The 15,684-nt window shown below is 39.1% G+C and overlaps 1 protein-coding gene across 5 annotated transcripts in view; it reads right to left on the bottom strand.

Moving 5' to 3' along the window:
• Positions 1–932: 932 nt before the first annotated feature.
• The window catches only part of LOC149820159 (uncharacterized), a 35,648-nt gene continuing 20,896 nt past the window's right edge, over positions 933–15,684 (bottom strand). For 3 of the 5 annotated variants that reach the window (XM_089981987.1, XM_089981988.1, XM_089981989.1), the window contains 8 exons: positions 8,428–8,742; positions 4,695–4,853; positions 4,471–4,620; positions 4,094–4,294; positions 3,950–3,991; positions 3,261–3,794; positions 3,125–3,166; positions 933–2,968 (listed from right to left, as the gene is read on the bottom strand). In XM_089981987.1, the coding sequence (XP_089838113.1) occupies positions 1,693–2,968; positions 3,125–3,166; positions 3,261–3,794; positions 3,950–3,991; positions 4,094–4,294; positions 4,471–4,620; positions 4,695–4,853; positions 8,428–8,742 (2,719 nt within the window). In that variant the 3' untranslated portion in view covers positions 933–1,692. The remainder of the gene's footprint in view (positions 2,969–3,124; positions 3,167–3,260; positions 3,795–3,949; positions 3,992–4,093; positions 4,295–4,470; positions 4,621–4,694; positions 4,854–8,427; positions 8,743–15,684) is intronic. The other 2 variants (XM_089981990.1, XM_089981991.1) reach the window with 2 other exon arrangements.

Below are 15,684 nucleotides of genomic sequence, written 5' to 3'. Positions count from 1 at the left end.
TAAAATCAGCAGATACAATAGTAATTTTTTGCAAAAACGTTTCTATATCATGAAATGCAGATTTTTGAATCACTGAAAAAACATGGTCAAATGTTAAAATCCAGTGATTCAGTCGCTGATCCTTACTAAACAGACCATAGATCACATATATAAGATTAGGTTTGCCCAACAAAATAAAAGAAATAGCATTTGCTTGGTCTATATACTGTGCGTGTGTGAGAGTGAGAGATTTGGGTTTGACATAGGCACTATCAATCCTACACGGCTACATGTATAAATTTGGCCTCATCGAATTCAATGCAAATTTCAGAAACGGATGATCACAATAGTTATTTGACCCTTATGCAATTTTAGGCGTAGGTAAGTTTTGGATTGAAGATTGGATTTGAATATGAAATTAGAACCGACCCAACTACCTAACGGAATCGCAAACCCTTCACAATCTAACGAACATTTTGTTGGCTTCAGGACCAAATCCTACACCTCTCTCTACAACCTTAGATTTCCAGTACAACACACTTTTACCTACCATTTTCCAACCAACACCCTGTCCCACCAGCTAATAATTGGATCTCAAAGAGCTTGTCATATATCCAAAGAATAACATTGTCCTTCGAGCAACCAACTTTACAGCTTCAGGTTTCCTATTTGAGAAAAGAACTCTGTATGAATGTTCATTGAATGGAATAGAAAAGATACTTCCTGGTTAAAATGTTCTAGCCTGTGCAAAAGCCGTCTATTGTGTCCTTGGACTTTATTTGGTGAGATCATCTTGACAGCAAGTTTGAGCACAGACGTGCAACCACATCATGCCCAGAATTACATACAGCACTGCGGTCGTGAATCAGAGACTGAAAATTGATCATCTGGAAAACGCTATTGCGATAACCTCGAAATTTGAAGTCATAAATGCAGCATAAGAATGTTAGATCAGCGTGAAAGAACATTGTATCATTACCCCTTATATATATTTTAACTGTACAAAAGAATGGGACAAATAGGGTCTTTATGAAATAACGGAAAAAGAAAGACTTTTTCAACAGCAGCACTATAAACGAACAGCAGGAACCAGAATTGTATTTTGCAACATAAAACCAAAATTAAGAAAATCAAACAAAGAAAAGTAGAAGAAAGGAAAATTTTGAGTTACATGGAACTAACCATGCTTATATTTTGGATACTCTGAAAAATGCTTGAATGAAGATAAAAGGACTTCTTTCCACAATGCCGACTGCTTTCCAACTTTTTTTGTATCAATGTTTCTGAGATGCTAAAGATGGGTTTGGCTCACAGACGTTCAGCAAGCTGATGACATGACCATGAATAGAGGTGCTCCCCATAATAATAGCACACGTTATCTGAGAAGGCATAAAGATATTACCATGTAAAGAGTTATTTGTAGTGCATGCCTGAACTGTAACTGCCTTGGCTTATGTTGTCTTAAATATTCATCTACTCCAGGAAATTCACGACAGATTAGTTCGCTGAAGATAATAAAACAGGATGACATGACCAATTAACCTGCAAATCAGCCGAAAAACAACCTCCATTCTCTACTTCAATCCTATGGTCACATTCCCCAAATGGAACCTGCAATTCCTTCAATAACTAAGCCAGTAAGCAAGGAAGCAGAAAACATCACTCTGTTAAAATATTAAATGCCACGCTATCCACCATAATGGCATACATTTTCTAACGGTGACCAAAGAAGTCAAAATTTCCCCTCAGCATCTCTCTATAGCTGACGTGACTTCTGGATGCTCTCCTAGTTCTCCCCAAACTGCCATCAGCTTCCTTCTCATGAACCATGCAGCCTGAATCTTGAACCAGAGCAGTTTCATTATTTGGTTGTTTCTGGTTTCCATCAGATTTGATGCCTTCCGAAACTGAAGAGTCCAGCTTTTCTCCTTCCAGATCACTAATAGGTAGCCCAACAATGTTACTTTGTTCAGAAGAGACATTGTCCTCCAGCTGAATACGTCCAAGCTCCGTAAAAGTTGGCTCAACATATTCACTCACTATCTGATCCAAAGATGAGCAGTCTAAAACAGAGCCTGTTAAGCTTGAATTTACAGCTGGAACATTATCAGGTCCTCTAATACTAAATGCCTCTTCAAAAATAGAGTTTGCAGCCTCAGATGAAGAAGGTAAACTCATAGAACTTAAGGTGCCAGGGTTGATCCTCACAAGGTTTTCTGTTTTTAAATCAATTGTTTCATCTGCATTTTGCAATCCAGCATTTCCCTGCTCAATAGACAATCCCATATAAGAGCCGCTACCATTAGTTAAAACTGCAGTTTCATCCTCAGGATTTTCCCTCATACATGGAATAATTATAGTATTCTGGACAGAAACAGAGACACCATTCTCGCAAGGTGATCTAGATCCGCATCTCTGCACAGGAACGATAACCTTTTCAGTTAAACGAGTTGACTGACTGAGTTTGTTGTGCCTTTTACTAGTTTTCTGTTTGAATGGAACTTTGCTCCTAGAAATGCAATGTGCTGTTTCTCCAGTCTCAAACTCACCAACTCCAATGCTGTGTTTCTCTCTGATATGTTGCATTAATTTTCTCACAGTTTGAGTTTTTGCCAGAGATCGATACTTAGGGACTTCAATATTTCCATTACACACATCTGATGTGTTCTTCATGCTATCTGGAGCTGCATCACCCTTACCAGGTTGAATTCTGCCACTCTCATTTGCATCACCACCATTTTCATGTGGTGAAACGATATCTTTGCCAGTTGATTTGACTTTTCTTTTGTTGACTTTTTTACCCAAATTGGAAGTTAATGATGTTTCATCACCATGCGTTCCCTTGGAAAATTCTTCATTACATCCTTGATACGGAACAATTTCTTTGCCAGTTGAATTAACCTTTCTTCTCTTCACTTTTTCACGCAATTTAGAGGTTGACAATGTTTCTTTACCATCTGCTGTTTCAGAAATTGGTTGAGAAGCGTCACTGCATTTCAAACGAAAATAACTGAAAATCATTTAAAGCACAAGTTTACCTAGGATTTACAGTTTAAAGCAATAAAGAAGAAAGCACATGCAAGAAAACTACTTTTGCTATACAAAAATAAAAAAAAAATCAGTAATACAGTCTCAAAAGAAGTACCATGTGACCACCTCTTTGTGCTTATCCTTCAACTTGGAACACCTGCAGCATATAGGGATATCACCATTGTTAGGCATACCATACCCAAAAAGAACTCTATGTACTAACAAGCTATCTAGGACCTATGGTACAATACCTTTGCCTTTTCCTTGATTTTCCAGCATTTGCATTTTCAGCATCATAAACTAACAAATCACCTTGAACAGGAAGAAAACCATCCGGACCAATTGCAGGCGCAGAAGTGCAAGGTGCTGTTTCTCCAGTCTCAAACTCACCAACTCCAATGCTGTGTTTCTCTCTGATATGTTGCTTCACACCTGCTATGCCCTTCATGCTATCTGGAGCCGCACCACCCTTACCAGATTGGATTCTGCCACTCTCATTTGCATCACCACCATTTTCCTGGGCACAAACTTGAACTTGTGGTGAAACGATATCTTTGCCAGTTGATTTGACTTTTCTTTTCCTGACTTTTTTACACAACTTGGAAGTTAATGGTGTTTCATCACCATGTGTTCCCTTGGAAAATTCTTTATTACATCCTCCTCGATATGGAACAATTTCTTTGCCAGTTGAATTAACCTTTCTTCTCTTAACTTTTTCACGCAACTTAGAGGTTGATGATGTTACTTCACCATCAGCTGTTTCAGAAACTGGTTGAGGAGCGTCACTGCATTTCAAAGGAAAATAACTGAAAGTCATCTAAAGTACAAGTTTACCTAGGATTTACAGTTTAAAGCAATAAAAAAGAAAGCACATGCAAGAAAACTACTTTTGCTATACAAAAATAAAAAATTTAGGCAATACAGAGTTTCAGAAAAGTACCATGTGACCACCTCTTTCTGCTTATCCTTCAACTTAGAACCCCTGCATCGTATAGGGATATCATGGTTGTTAGGCATAGCCGCATAGCATACCCAGAAAGAACTCTACGTACTATCAAGCTACCTAGGACCTATGCTACAATACCTTTTCCTTTTCCTTGATTTTCCAGCAGCATTTTCAGCAGCATCAACTAACAAGTCACCCTGAACAGGAAGAAAATCATCAGGACCGATTGCAGGCCGCTCCTTGCTCCGGTACACAAAGTTAGAGATAAGAGCAGATTTCTTTATTTTTAGAGCTATCTGAGCCTGGGAAACTTCATGTGGGAACAACACCTTCCACCTTCTGCAGCTCATAGAAAAATGTGAAACACAAATCATAAGTAAAAGGTCAACTGAAGAAAAAGTAGATCCACCCTAATGATCAAAACTATAACAATTAAACAATAGATGATGGATTCAAAACAATTACTTTACGGCACCCGCTTCTAGAACCACAAGAAGAGAGAGGTGGAATTTTACCTCCTGCACTGACTATCTGTCCGTGGAGGCACACAAGCTGCTACTTTTGACCACTTATGACCATATTCAGAAATTGCTGTTTTCAATTTCATATCCTCCTCTTCTGTCCATTGATCCAACTTCAGTGATGGGTCAAGAGAATTAAGCCACCTGCAAAAGAATGCTCATGCTTTAATATAGGTTTACGAGTGATGCATGTTTCCTAGATCCTTTAGGTTCTGCACCTTTCTCTACATTGTACTTGAGTACGACCAGGGATGAATCCAGAAATCTTCTTCCAGCTTCTAGGACCAAAAAGCATTACAGCTATTTTCAGTCGTTTGTCCTCCTCCACTGTCCATCTACCAACCCTTTTCCTAGAAGGGTGAAGTGATTTCCGCCACCTGCATCCAATATCATAATTTAAGGAATCTGAAAGATGAATAGAACCAAGTAGATGCAAATGAAGATATATCAAGGATCATAGTTCCAATTTTTACTAATCATATATTATGAAAAAAAAAATCCAAATTACAATGATATGAAGGCTGTTGAATTTCAACCATAGTCACAAATATCGGTATCGACTATATATCCCGATATTATCGGTTTGGTGATAAATCTTAGGAAAATATCGGGACTTAAAAAATAAAAATAACAAAAATAAGTAAGAAAATTTCATGTTTAGACAAAAAGGTACATAAATAAGTAAAATACGTAAAAGAAAGAAGAAAAACATATTTAAATGTAAAAAATAAATAAAAATAAAACTAATTGATAATATCGTGATAATATCATGATATATATATATATATATTTCTGATATTTTGAAAATATCACGATATTTTACCTTTGATATCATTTTTTCATCATATTGCATTAATATCGTGATATTTTCAAAATATCGCCGATATCTGTGACCATGATTTCAACAGCCCTAGTTACAGTATTTGAGGATATAAAAGACCAAAAATAGGACATGATGCCAAGATCTTAACTCAGAAGATCAACCAAAAAAATATGAATCTTCAATCAACTTGGGGAGGTTAAAGCTGCACCAGATTACTACATAAAAATTTTACTCAATTTAACAAGGCCATGACACAAGTTACATTCTACATGGACAATACAGGATTCCAACAAATATGCATTCACTAAAAGGGACCAGTCATTATCCTCCAACTGCTATCCACATAGACAAGGATTAAAAAGTACAAATTACACCATTTAAGCTGGTTATGCCCATAGTCACCATGGTTGTGGGATCTAGGAGTCTGAGTCATGTATTGCCAAGGCTAACAGAGTATAGGGACATTCAAATTAAAAACACCACCAGTGTACTCAAATCATCAGGGCATGGGTTGCAGCTGCAACATAAAGTAGAGAAATCAATAACTATGGGTATGATGCAGCCATAAACTTTGAGCTCACTAGTAAACAGACTCTATATCAACCCGGTACCTGGTAGATCAATTTCAGTCAAGTTCATGGCTGAATCCAAGGTAAGGGCTTCTCATCTAATTTCTTACGGAAGTCAATGACATGCAATCATAAGGACAAGTCTGGTTCACAAAGTTCACCAGACTAAGGAAAAGACAATTTTATTTATTGCATCTCATCAACTGCCACACAACTCTGGCAGTACCAAGGTTGCCAGGCTAGGAAGCGGAAGCGGGAAACAATATAGGAAGTGGAAGTGGGAAACGATACAGGATGCGGAAAAGAGAAGCAATGCATTTTAAAATGTATAGGAAGCGGGAAGCGAAGAATAAATATATATATAAGAATTGAATGGGAATCAAAATGAAACACAAATAAAACTAAAATAAAAGTGACAAATATTAAATTTTATGTTTTTTAGTGTAAGAATTAAATTTCTAACAAAATCTAAAAATGATGACTACCAATTTAGAGAAAGTACATGGAAGTGAGAGGAGTGAGAGAACACACATAAAAAACAAGAAAAGTTGAGTAAGAGAACATATAAGAAGAATAGATGAAGCATGTGGAAAGCATAGGAGAAGCGGAATCGAGGTTCTCATCAAGTTTCAGAAGTGAGGAATATCACGCTTCCAAAGCGAGTTTCCAAGAAGCAAGCTTCCCACCTATCTAAGAAGTTTCCAGTAACTCTGAGCAGCACCAATCTCTCTCTCAAGATACCTTGTTGTGTGGTGTTTTTTTCTCTAAGGTGGGGCACTGTGGTGTAGAAACTAGAAACACCATTTACCAGGACAATGTGGTGATGATAAAGCTATGTGGTTGATGTCATACAGTTTGGAAGTCAGCCCTCTGTTTCCCACCCATGGCATGGACAAAAAGCATGCAGAAAGACCTTTTTAGGATTTTCATCTCATGCATTTTACAGCCATGACATAGGCCTGAAACAAAAGATTTTCTATGGTAATATCCACAGGACCATTTTTGACCTTGTCATGGCTGGGAGTAGTATTTATACAGAAAACATAAAAAGGGATGGGAGTAAGGAATTTTGCCATTCCTGATGGAGGAGATGGACCACAAAGAACCACATGAATAAGCTGCAGCGAATAGTGGGATTGTGAGTCATTGGTCGTAATTGAACTCATGGACTTTTATAAGAAAATTATTTTATGGTCAGTGGGCATTCAAATGTCCAATGGAGAACATAATGGAGAGTGTTGGTCTGGACATATCCCTGTACATCACAGCCATTTCCATAACAAAAAAATTTCCCTACTGCATGCTTATTTGCACGAGAGAGAGAGATCTGATATGAAATTCCTAGAAATTGTGATTATCTTTTATTTGGTAACACAAAATCCTGATGATATTGCATTTAGTAAATTAGACACATGCAGCAGACACACACACATGCACGCACACGAGGAAAAAAAGCGAAGGGATGAAACCCCAAATGTGTGACAGAACACAAAGAGGAAAACCTAAAAAGAGACTCATTTAAGCTATGTCACACGGACTCTTCTACCAGGGCACCGCACCCGTGTCGCAGCCTCACCCAGGCGGATGCGACACTTGAACACAGATTCCTTTGTGTTAGGTGAAGTCAACCACACTGAGGTCCATTTCTATCCAAAAGTAGATTCAGTTAACCCTAATCAAGTCCATTTTTATCTATATTATATATATAAATACATAAATGCACACAAATACACGTAGTGTTAACTTAAAACTGTTAATATATATATATATATATATATATATATATATATATATATATTCTCCCGCACCCAAGTTTTTTTAAAGTGCCGCACCCGCACCTATGTGACAGCTTTTAAGATTTATCACGTACCTTTTTCCAGGATGGACAGATGAATGTGCACATTCACACATACACACACAGCACTCCCATGTCTTATAGATAGAAACAAGATAGGGACTTATGTCATGGCAATGAAAAGCCTCTAAAAACTCTTTTGTTACCTTGGTATGGCTGAAAAGCATGCAGATGCACAGGGGATCTACGGTGCATTTGATTTCCTTGGATCTCAGGTCTGAGATCCGAGGTGTTCTCAGGCCCTGGTATTAAAAACTGGGTTTAAGATTCAGTGTGTGTGTGTGTGTGTGTGTGTGTGTGTGAGAGAGAGAGAGAGAGAGAGAGAGAGAGATGTATCTCTGGTCTGTCCCTCCAACCTTGGGCCACACGTTGATAAATATGGCCATATTTTAGAATCCCAAATCCAAGGATCTGAGTTTCCATGTTTGCAGAACCATGGATTTTTTTGTGGATCTCATGTGAATTCCAAACAGATCTGAGGTAACGATCACCCTTAGTGTTAATGTCTTTTCTACTTTTTTCTGTACTTATGCAGCTGTTCCTGCTAAGATGGTTGCAAGAGTTCTAATTATTTAAAGGCATGCATGCTGCATGTTTAGCAATGTGGACTTGGCTACATACTTTTGTACTACAGATTTTTAAGCTATTTCCGCAGCATGTTATCTTCAAGAAAGTACACATGTGGTCTATCAGAAAATACTGACCTATTCGAACATTGAACACCTGCTCTGCCTTCCAAATGAGATGCAACCAACTGCCAATTGTTCTCGCCAAATGCTTCCACAGCAGCTCGAAGCTGGGCATCTTCTTCTTCTGTCCAATCACCCCTTAAAATATTTGCATTTAGACTACGTTGGTATCTTGACAAACACTGAGAAGCAGTTCTATTTATCCCCAGTGTCTCTGCTATCTGAATCCAATTATATGGTCCAGACTGTTGCACAATGAACAATAGTTGTTTGTCTTCACTCTTAGTCCACGGATTCCAATTGATCAAAGGATCTTCACTATTCAGCCACCTGTAAAAAGAACCATGCCCAGTAAACGACATATACAGAAAAAAAAAAGTCCATAAGAATCGAAAGGACAAGATAATGGAAGGTGGTTGCAGCTTCTTTTGGTATGCATATACTTGAATAATGTCGTACATGAGCAACATCCAAATACATGATTCACATTTATTTCCAAATCCCTTGGGAAGAAAATTACAAATTGATGCCAACATTCTCATCAGCTTTGACTAAACCCTAAATACATTAAGAGTAAAACTTCAAGAGCTCTAAGAATAAGGAAATCAGAGCACAAAGCACTATCAGGTTGCAAAGAACATGAGGCAGAAAGTAATAGGTAAGTATAGATGAGAGTTTTGGCATTATGAACATATGCAAAAACTTTGACAAGTAGATAGTCTTTTGTTTGTACGAAAAAAAAGGTCAAACAAAATTTTAAAAGTAACAAAAGGTCCTGATGACCATTGTAATTTCAAAAAAGTGAAGTTCCTTCCTTACCCTAAAAAGTAACCATAAATTTTCGTAACTACCACCACCTTTAAGGGTGTTCTAGCAATTTCACTCAGTTAAACGTTTTCAACCATAAACTAAAGGGTCTAACGTTAGACCAGCTCATACATGTTCACGTACAAGCACCCAGTGTCAACGACCTTAGTGGACATTGGCAAGCAGCCCAAATATTTTTCTCCCCAACTTTTGAAAGAACCCATGGCATCCCATACAAAATCTGACACCACCATAGTCTAATCATAGTTTAGTAATTTTTCAGGACATAAGAAAAGGCCAGTTTGTTGATTCGGGAATCACAGACATCTTTTAAATATATTCCTCATAAATTTCAGTAAAATGCTTGTGATTGTGACAATTCACATAAAGATCCAGTATGGCCTTTCAGAGTAACTAATACTTTTTGTTTGCCTACAAATTTGAAGACCGATGTGTTTATATTTTAAGCCAAACTTGTAATGCAAGTAGCTAAGAACAAAACTACAGTATGAACATATCCACACAAAGAAGAAAGACTGTTTAGGGCATATACAGCTCAATGATCTTATGTTTGCAAAAAGACGTGGCTAAAAGAGATGTATTCTTAACATTTTATAAATGCCAAAGGGATTGAAGTGTATGGCAGAAAAAAAGCTAATATTAACGTCATTGATTCAAGCAACTAAAAAGGCAATTTACACAGCACAGAAAATAATTTGACCCCATAAAGTTAAAAAACTGACATATTAGACAAATGGATTCAATAAAAGCATAACGTGTTAAATGAAGATAATAGATTAATGTAGAAAGAACAACAAAGGTGGATGATGAAGGAAATCAATACAGGATTATGATCTTAAGGAGCATGAGGCATATGAAGAAGAAGAAGAAGATGATGATGATGATGATGAAACTCAAAACATTCTAACTTAAATTTAAGACTATTATTTGTTATGTTATGAGTTTGAGATGTGTGGTTTCTACTTGGCTAATTTGCATTTTCCTTATTAGGCATGATTAACTTGTTATCTTCATTCTTGAGTGTGATTTTATTTGGTTGATCGTTGCTTGTTAGTTTGCTATTATTGGTTTTATTTTGTAATCTATCATCATTAAAATATAAAATTATCATCATTATTTGGTGCCACTAGTAGTAGTAGTAGTAGTAAGCATGTAGCCCACTAATACTATAGATGATCAAAGATAACACAGCATAGGGTTAAATGCAATATTTAATTACTCATTCATTATCATCAATCAATTTTTTTCCTATTTTGACTTTTTAATTTATGTTTCGAAAGCTTGTGACTTTTATGATTTTTTTGTGGTACAATACATTTTTTGAATTACAGTACGCTTTATGTTATCTACTTTACAATATTGGCAGCAAAATTCATTTTACATATATATAATTATACACCTATACTTTGTGTTAGGTGCCTATCCAATAGGCTAAAAAAGCCCTAGGGTGATTAAGGTGTGTAAAGTTTAAGTCCTTAAAACACCAGGATCCTAACAACCCACCACGCTCCGCAGTCGACATCCTCGGCAGACCACTCTAGGATGGCTTTCACTCAAGCCTTAACTTTAGGTAGCCCCTTCCATCTTTTGGCGGCTCTCATTGTGGTCCAGGTAGCCCTTTTCTTAGGTCGCCCCATCCTGGATTTAAACTCAAGACGTGGTGGTTGCTCTGATACCAAATGTTAGGTCCCTACCCAATACACTAAAAAGGCCTAAGGTGATTAAGGTGTGTAAAGTTAAGTCCTTAAACCATCAGGATCCTAACTGCAGTCGACGTCCTCGACAGACCACTCTAGGATGGCTTTCACTCAAGCCTTAACTTCAGGTAGCCCTTTCCATCTTTTGGTGGCTCTCATTGTGGTCCAAGTAGCCCTTTTCCTAGGTCACCCCATCCTGGATTTAAACTCAAGACGTGGTGGTTGCTCTGATACCAAATGTTAGGTCCCTACCCAATACACTAAAAAGGCCTAAAGTGATTAAGGTGTGTAGAGTTAAGTCCTTAAACCATCAGGATCCTAACTGCAATCGACATCCTCGGCATACCACTCTAGGATGGCTTTCACTCAAGCCTTAACTTCAAGTAGCCCTTTCCATCTTTTGGTGGCTCTCATTGTGGTCCAGGTAGCCCTTTTCCTAGGTCGCCCCATCCTGGATTTAAACTCAAGACGTGGTGGTTGCTCTGATACCAAATGTTAGGTCCCTACCCAATACACCAAAAAGGCCTAAGGTGATCAAGGTGTGTGAAGTTAAGTCCTTAAACCATCAAGATCCTAACAACTCTGTCAGAACCCGACTCAACAAGGGTCTTGCAAATCCTAGGCAGCGCAGAGAGAGAGAGAGAGAGAGAGTAGAGCAGCATGAAAGAAGGGACACATAATGAGAGAGAGAGAGAGAAAATTGTCTCTCCCTAGCCAGTCGCGTGGAACAAGAAAGAGAGAGAGTCAGTCAATGATAGAAGAGAGGGAGAAGGGTGTACCTTCCTTGGCCGACGACGTGTAGATAAGAAGGGGTGAGGGAGAAGCACGTTCCCTCAGGTCAATTTTAAAACCAAAACAAAGATTAGAGATTCAACTCAATAAACTTTATTAAAAAATAAATCAAGAGCAAAACACCTGTATATGTAGTCTACCATTCCAAAGAAATAAGGATCCACGAAAGGGAGGGGCATCCTCTTGTCCCTGTCAGACTGGAACTCTGGGGCGGATCTGGATCCCAGACCATCATGAATGGGTCTGAAGCGGTGGTTCGTAACAATTCACCCCACTCAAACTCGTCTTATCCTCAAGGTGAGAACAATATCAAAATTGCTGCAAAAACTTATCCTTGTCACCTCCGAGGTCAAACACTAGGCGCGAGCTTTTCCAATGTGCCTTGATTTTGCTTGGAAAGTGATTTTGTCGTTCAGCGTGACTTGGCGTCAGACCAACTCTTGGCATGTTGCACTTGGGTTGTGCCAGTTCAAGCTAGGGCAGTGCCCGAGCTTTCCAAGAGCGAGGTAGCAACCAATTCCACTTGTGCCCTGTGAGTAGCAACTAAATTATTGCTTAGAGACACCTCATATTCATGTGGTTTGTCTACTACCTTGGTTGGCGAACTTGGAAGCAGAGTGCGTTGTCCACCCTCGGTAACTAGGTTGTTAGCAACTGGGTGAAGCAGAGTTACCGGAAGCTTCGTAGATAGGTGGAAAGTTGGCTTCCTAGAAACTCGTTTCGAAAGCGCAATACTCCTCGCTTCTGAAACTTGATGAGAATCTTGATTCCCCCATGCTTCTCTTATGCTTTCCACGTGTTTCATTCATTCTTCTTATATGTTCTCTCACTCTACTTTTTTTGTTTTTATGTGTTTTCTCTCACGCTTCTCACTCACTTCCATATGCTTTCTCTAAATTGGCCGTCATCATTTTAAGATTTTGCTAAAATTTTAATTCTTACACTAAAAATCATGAAATTTAAGAATAGTCACTTTTATTTTAGTCTTTACTTGCATTCCATTTCAATTCCCATTTAATTCTTATATTGTTTTTTTATTCCTCACTTCTTGCTTCCTATATATTTTCAAATGCATCGCTTCTTGCTTTTGCATCCCGTATCGTTTTCCGCTTCTGCTTTCTAGTCTAGCAACCTTGGGTTGAAGTCTTGTTTCCACATTCATCCATGACAAACTTGTTGCATGTGCATCAACAACTACTTCAAGTTGTTTGGCCCCTTTTGAGTCGGAGAGATCCTCTTGTCTAGTCCTTGAATGGCCTTACACCCATTGCACTCGGGCGTGGGTCCAGAGGCGAGTTGTCCTACATCTGCACAACCAGTTGGCTCGATTAGATGGTCAACCTCATGGGACATGATCTCTAACTGGTCGTTCCACTTGTACAAGACCAATACGAGCCCATCCTAGATAGTTTCTCCTCGGCCACGCGTGACAATTCAAAACACCGGATCATGGTGATGGGTCTTGCAACCTAGACCTCGATCTGCATGTTCGCCTTGAGACCTGCCATGAACGTCTCGATCAACAATTCATGGGACCACCTCGTTACCAGGTTGCTCGAATGTTCGAACTTGACCTAGTACTCCATTACATAGCCATGTTGACAGACCTTTGATAGTGCCAACAGACCAAACTGTATCACCAAGGCTCGAAAGAAGGCCTCCCAAGAAAGCGTACCCAACCGGGTCTCTAGCCAGTGGTACCATTGGATTGTCTCTTCTTCCATGTGAATCGAGGCAAAGGCAATCCGATAATCTTCGAGTATTTTGGCAATTTTGAAGTATTGATCAACACAAAATAACCAGTTGGCGGGGTTCACTCCAGCAAACTATGAGAAGTCCAACCAGGGCTGGCGAACTGAATAAGGTCCTTGGGCGATCTTGACCGCCCGCGTTGGTTTCCCCCAAGCGACCCAAGGAACTTCCATGTGTTCTCTGGTACTCGATGGAATCAATAATCGTAAGGACCTACTGAAATCATTCATCCAATTTTTCATTCAGCACATACATACGATCGTTTACATCGACTAGGCTATGTGTCACCCTCTTATTCCTCTCGTCCATTTGATTGATGTGAGCTTGGAACTCTGTGCAAAGCTCGCCAACCATATTTTGGGCTCATGTCATCTCAAGGGGCTCTAGAATTGCTGCAGACTAGAGTCGTGTGTACTGAACACTCGTGTCAAACCAAAAGCGCTATGAAGGTGCACAACCCTGTAAGCTTAGGGCTCCTGCACGCCAGACAGGATCAGTGGCACGACAGTTGAGTCATCCAAACACTTGGGTTGGTCAGAGCCTCCCAATGGCACTGACTAAATCAATAGTAACCAAGAATCCAACCTTGGTGTGGGCTGGGGTAAATCAGCCACACGCCTAGAGAGCTACTGGAAATGGGCATCCAATAGAGAGACCAGATTCTGGTACAATCTCGTGTAAAGAAAAAAATTACATATTTGATGCCTATTTAATTAAATACAGCATAAATCAAAAGAACAATGTTAGATCGCAGATGATCAGATTCGGGCAGGCTCGGATAAATCAGCCACACGCCTAGAGAGCTACAGGGAACGGGCCTCCAACAGAGAGAACAGATTCAAGTACAATCTCGCGTAAAGAAAAAAATTACATATTTGATGCTTATTTAATTAAATACAACATAAATCAAAAGAACAATGTCATATCGCACCTGATCAGATTCGAGAAGGGTGTGGGCCCTTACTGACGTGAAAGCCCACGCGTGATCATCGTTCGTAGTCATGTGGAGAGCCTCGCTCTGATACCACTGTCAGAACCCAAATCCATGAGGGTCTTGCGAATCCTAGAAAGCGTAGAGAGAGAGAGTGTGTGGCACAACATGAAAGAGGGGACGCGCAACGAGAGAGGGAGAGAGAAAATCATCTCTCCCTGGCCGGCTGCATGGAACGAGAGAGAGAGAGAGAGAGACGGTAAATGGTAGAAGGGAGGGAGAAGGGTGTTCCCTCCTTGGTCGGCAATGTGTGGAGAAGGGGTGAAGGAGAAGCATGTTCCCTTGGGTTAGAAATTTGGAAAAGAACAAAGATTAGACATTCAATTCAATAAAGTTCATTAAAAAATAAATAAAGAACAAAACACCTCTATATGTAGTCTACCATATAGCCCAAAAAGAAATAAGAGTCCAAGAAATAAGGATCCACGATAGGGAGGGTCGTCCTCCAGTCCCTGTGTGTCAGACTGGGACTCTAGGGCGGATCTGGATCGCAGACCACCGTGAATGGTTTGGGGCAGCGAATCATAACACTTTGTCATAGTTAATAAAAAAAACTTAAGAGTTTACTTCCGGAAAATTTGTTGTTAATGTAATGAAATGGAATCAACACAAACAAGTGCCTCTTATGGGCAAAAACAACATACACAAATGGAGACCAATTATGGGTCAAGATACAATCATAAACACAATGCCACTTATGGGCATGAGAAACAACATAAAAATATAAGGATCTTATTGGAAGAATGCTTGAGAACAAGCTTAAAATACAAGAGGGGTTCTACCCCTTTATATAATATATAAAGACATGAGAGAGAGCATGAAAGAGAACCATGAGACCCTCCCCAACAACTAGAAATAGAGTTGTTGGGGAAGGTCTCAATGACTACACAAAGGCTTAAATGCCCTTTACCTATTAGTTAAAGGACATTTGTATACAAAAGCCTAGAAATACCTAAAATACCCAAACAATTTACTGTTGTGCTACTAATGGGCACAATCTATTACATATGAAGAAATGACTAAAATACCCCTAATGGGTTATACCTATTACATCAAGAAATATATATATACTTTAACACTCCACCTCAAATTTACAGTGTAATCACTAAAAGTTTGTCAAGTAAGAAATCTTAGCAGGAGGTGAGGAGGACAAGAAAGCCACACCAGTTGAGGATGAGCCTTTGAGGAGCAGATGTAGAGCTTCCGCAAGTT

The sequence above is a fragment of the Nuphar pumila genome, chromosome 12 (genome assembly GCF_984573655.1).
Source record: "Nuphar pumila chromosome 12, dmNupPumi1.hap1.1, whole genome shotgun sequence".
Lineage (NCBI taxonomy): Eukaryota > Viridiplantae > Streptophyta > Magnoliopsida > Nymphaeales > Nymphaeaceae > Nuphar > Nuphar pumila.
Note: the sequence above shows the minus strand (reverse complement) of the source record. Positions and strands in the feature narration are given on the sequence as shown.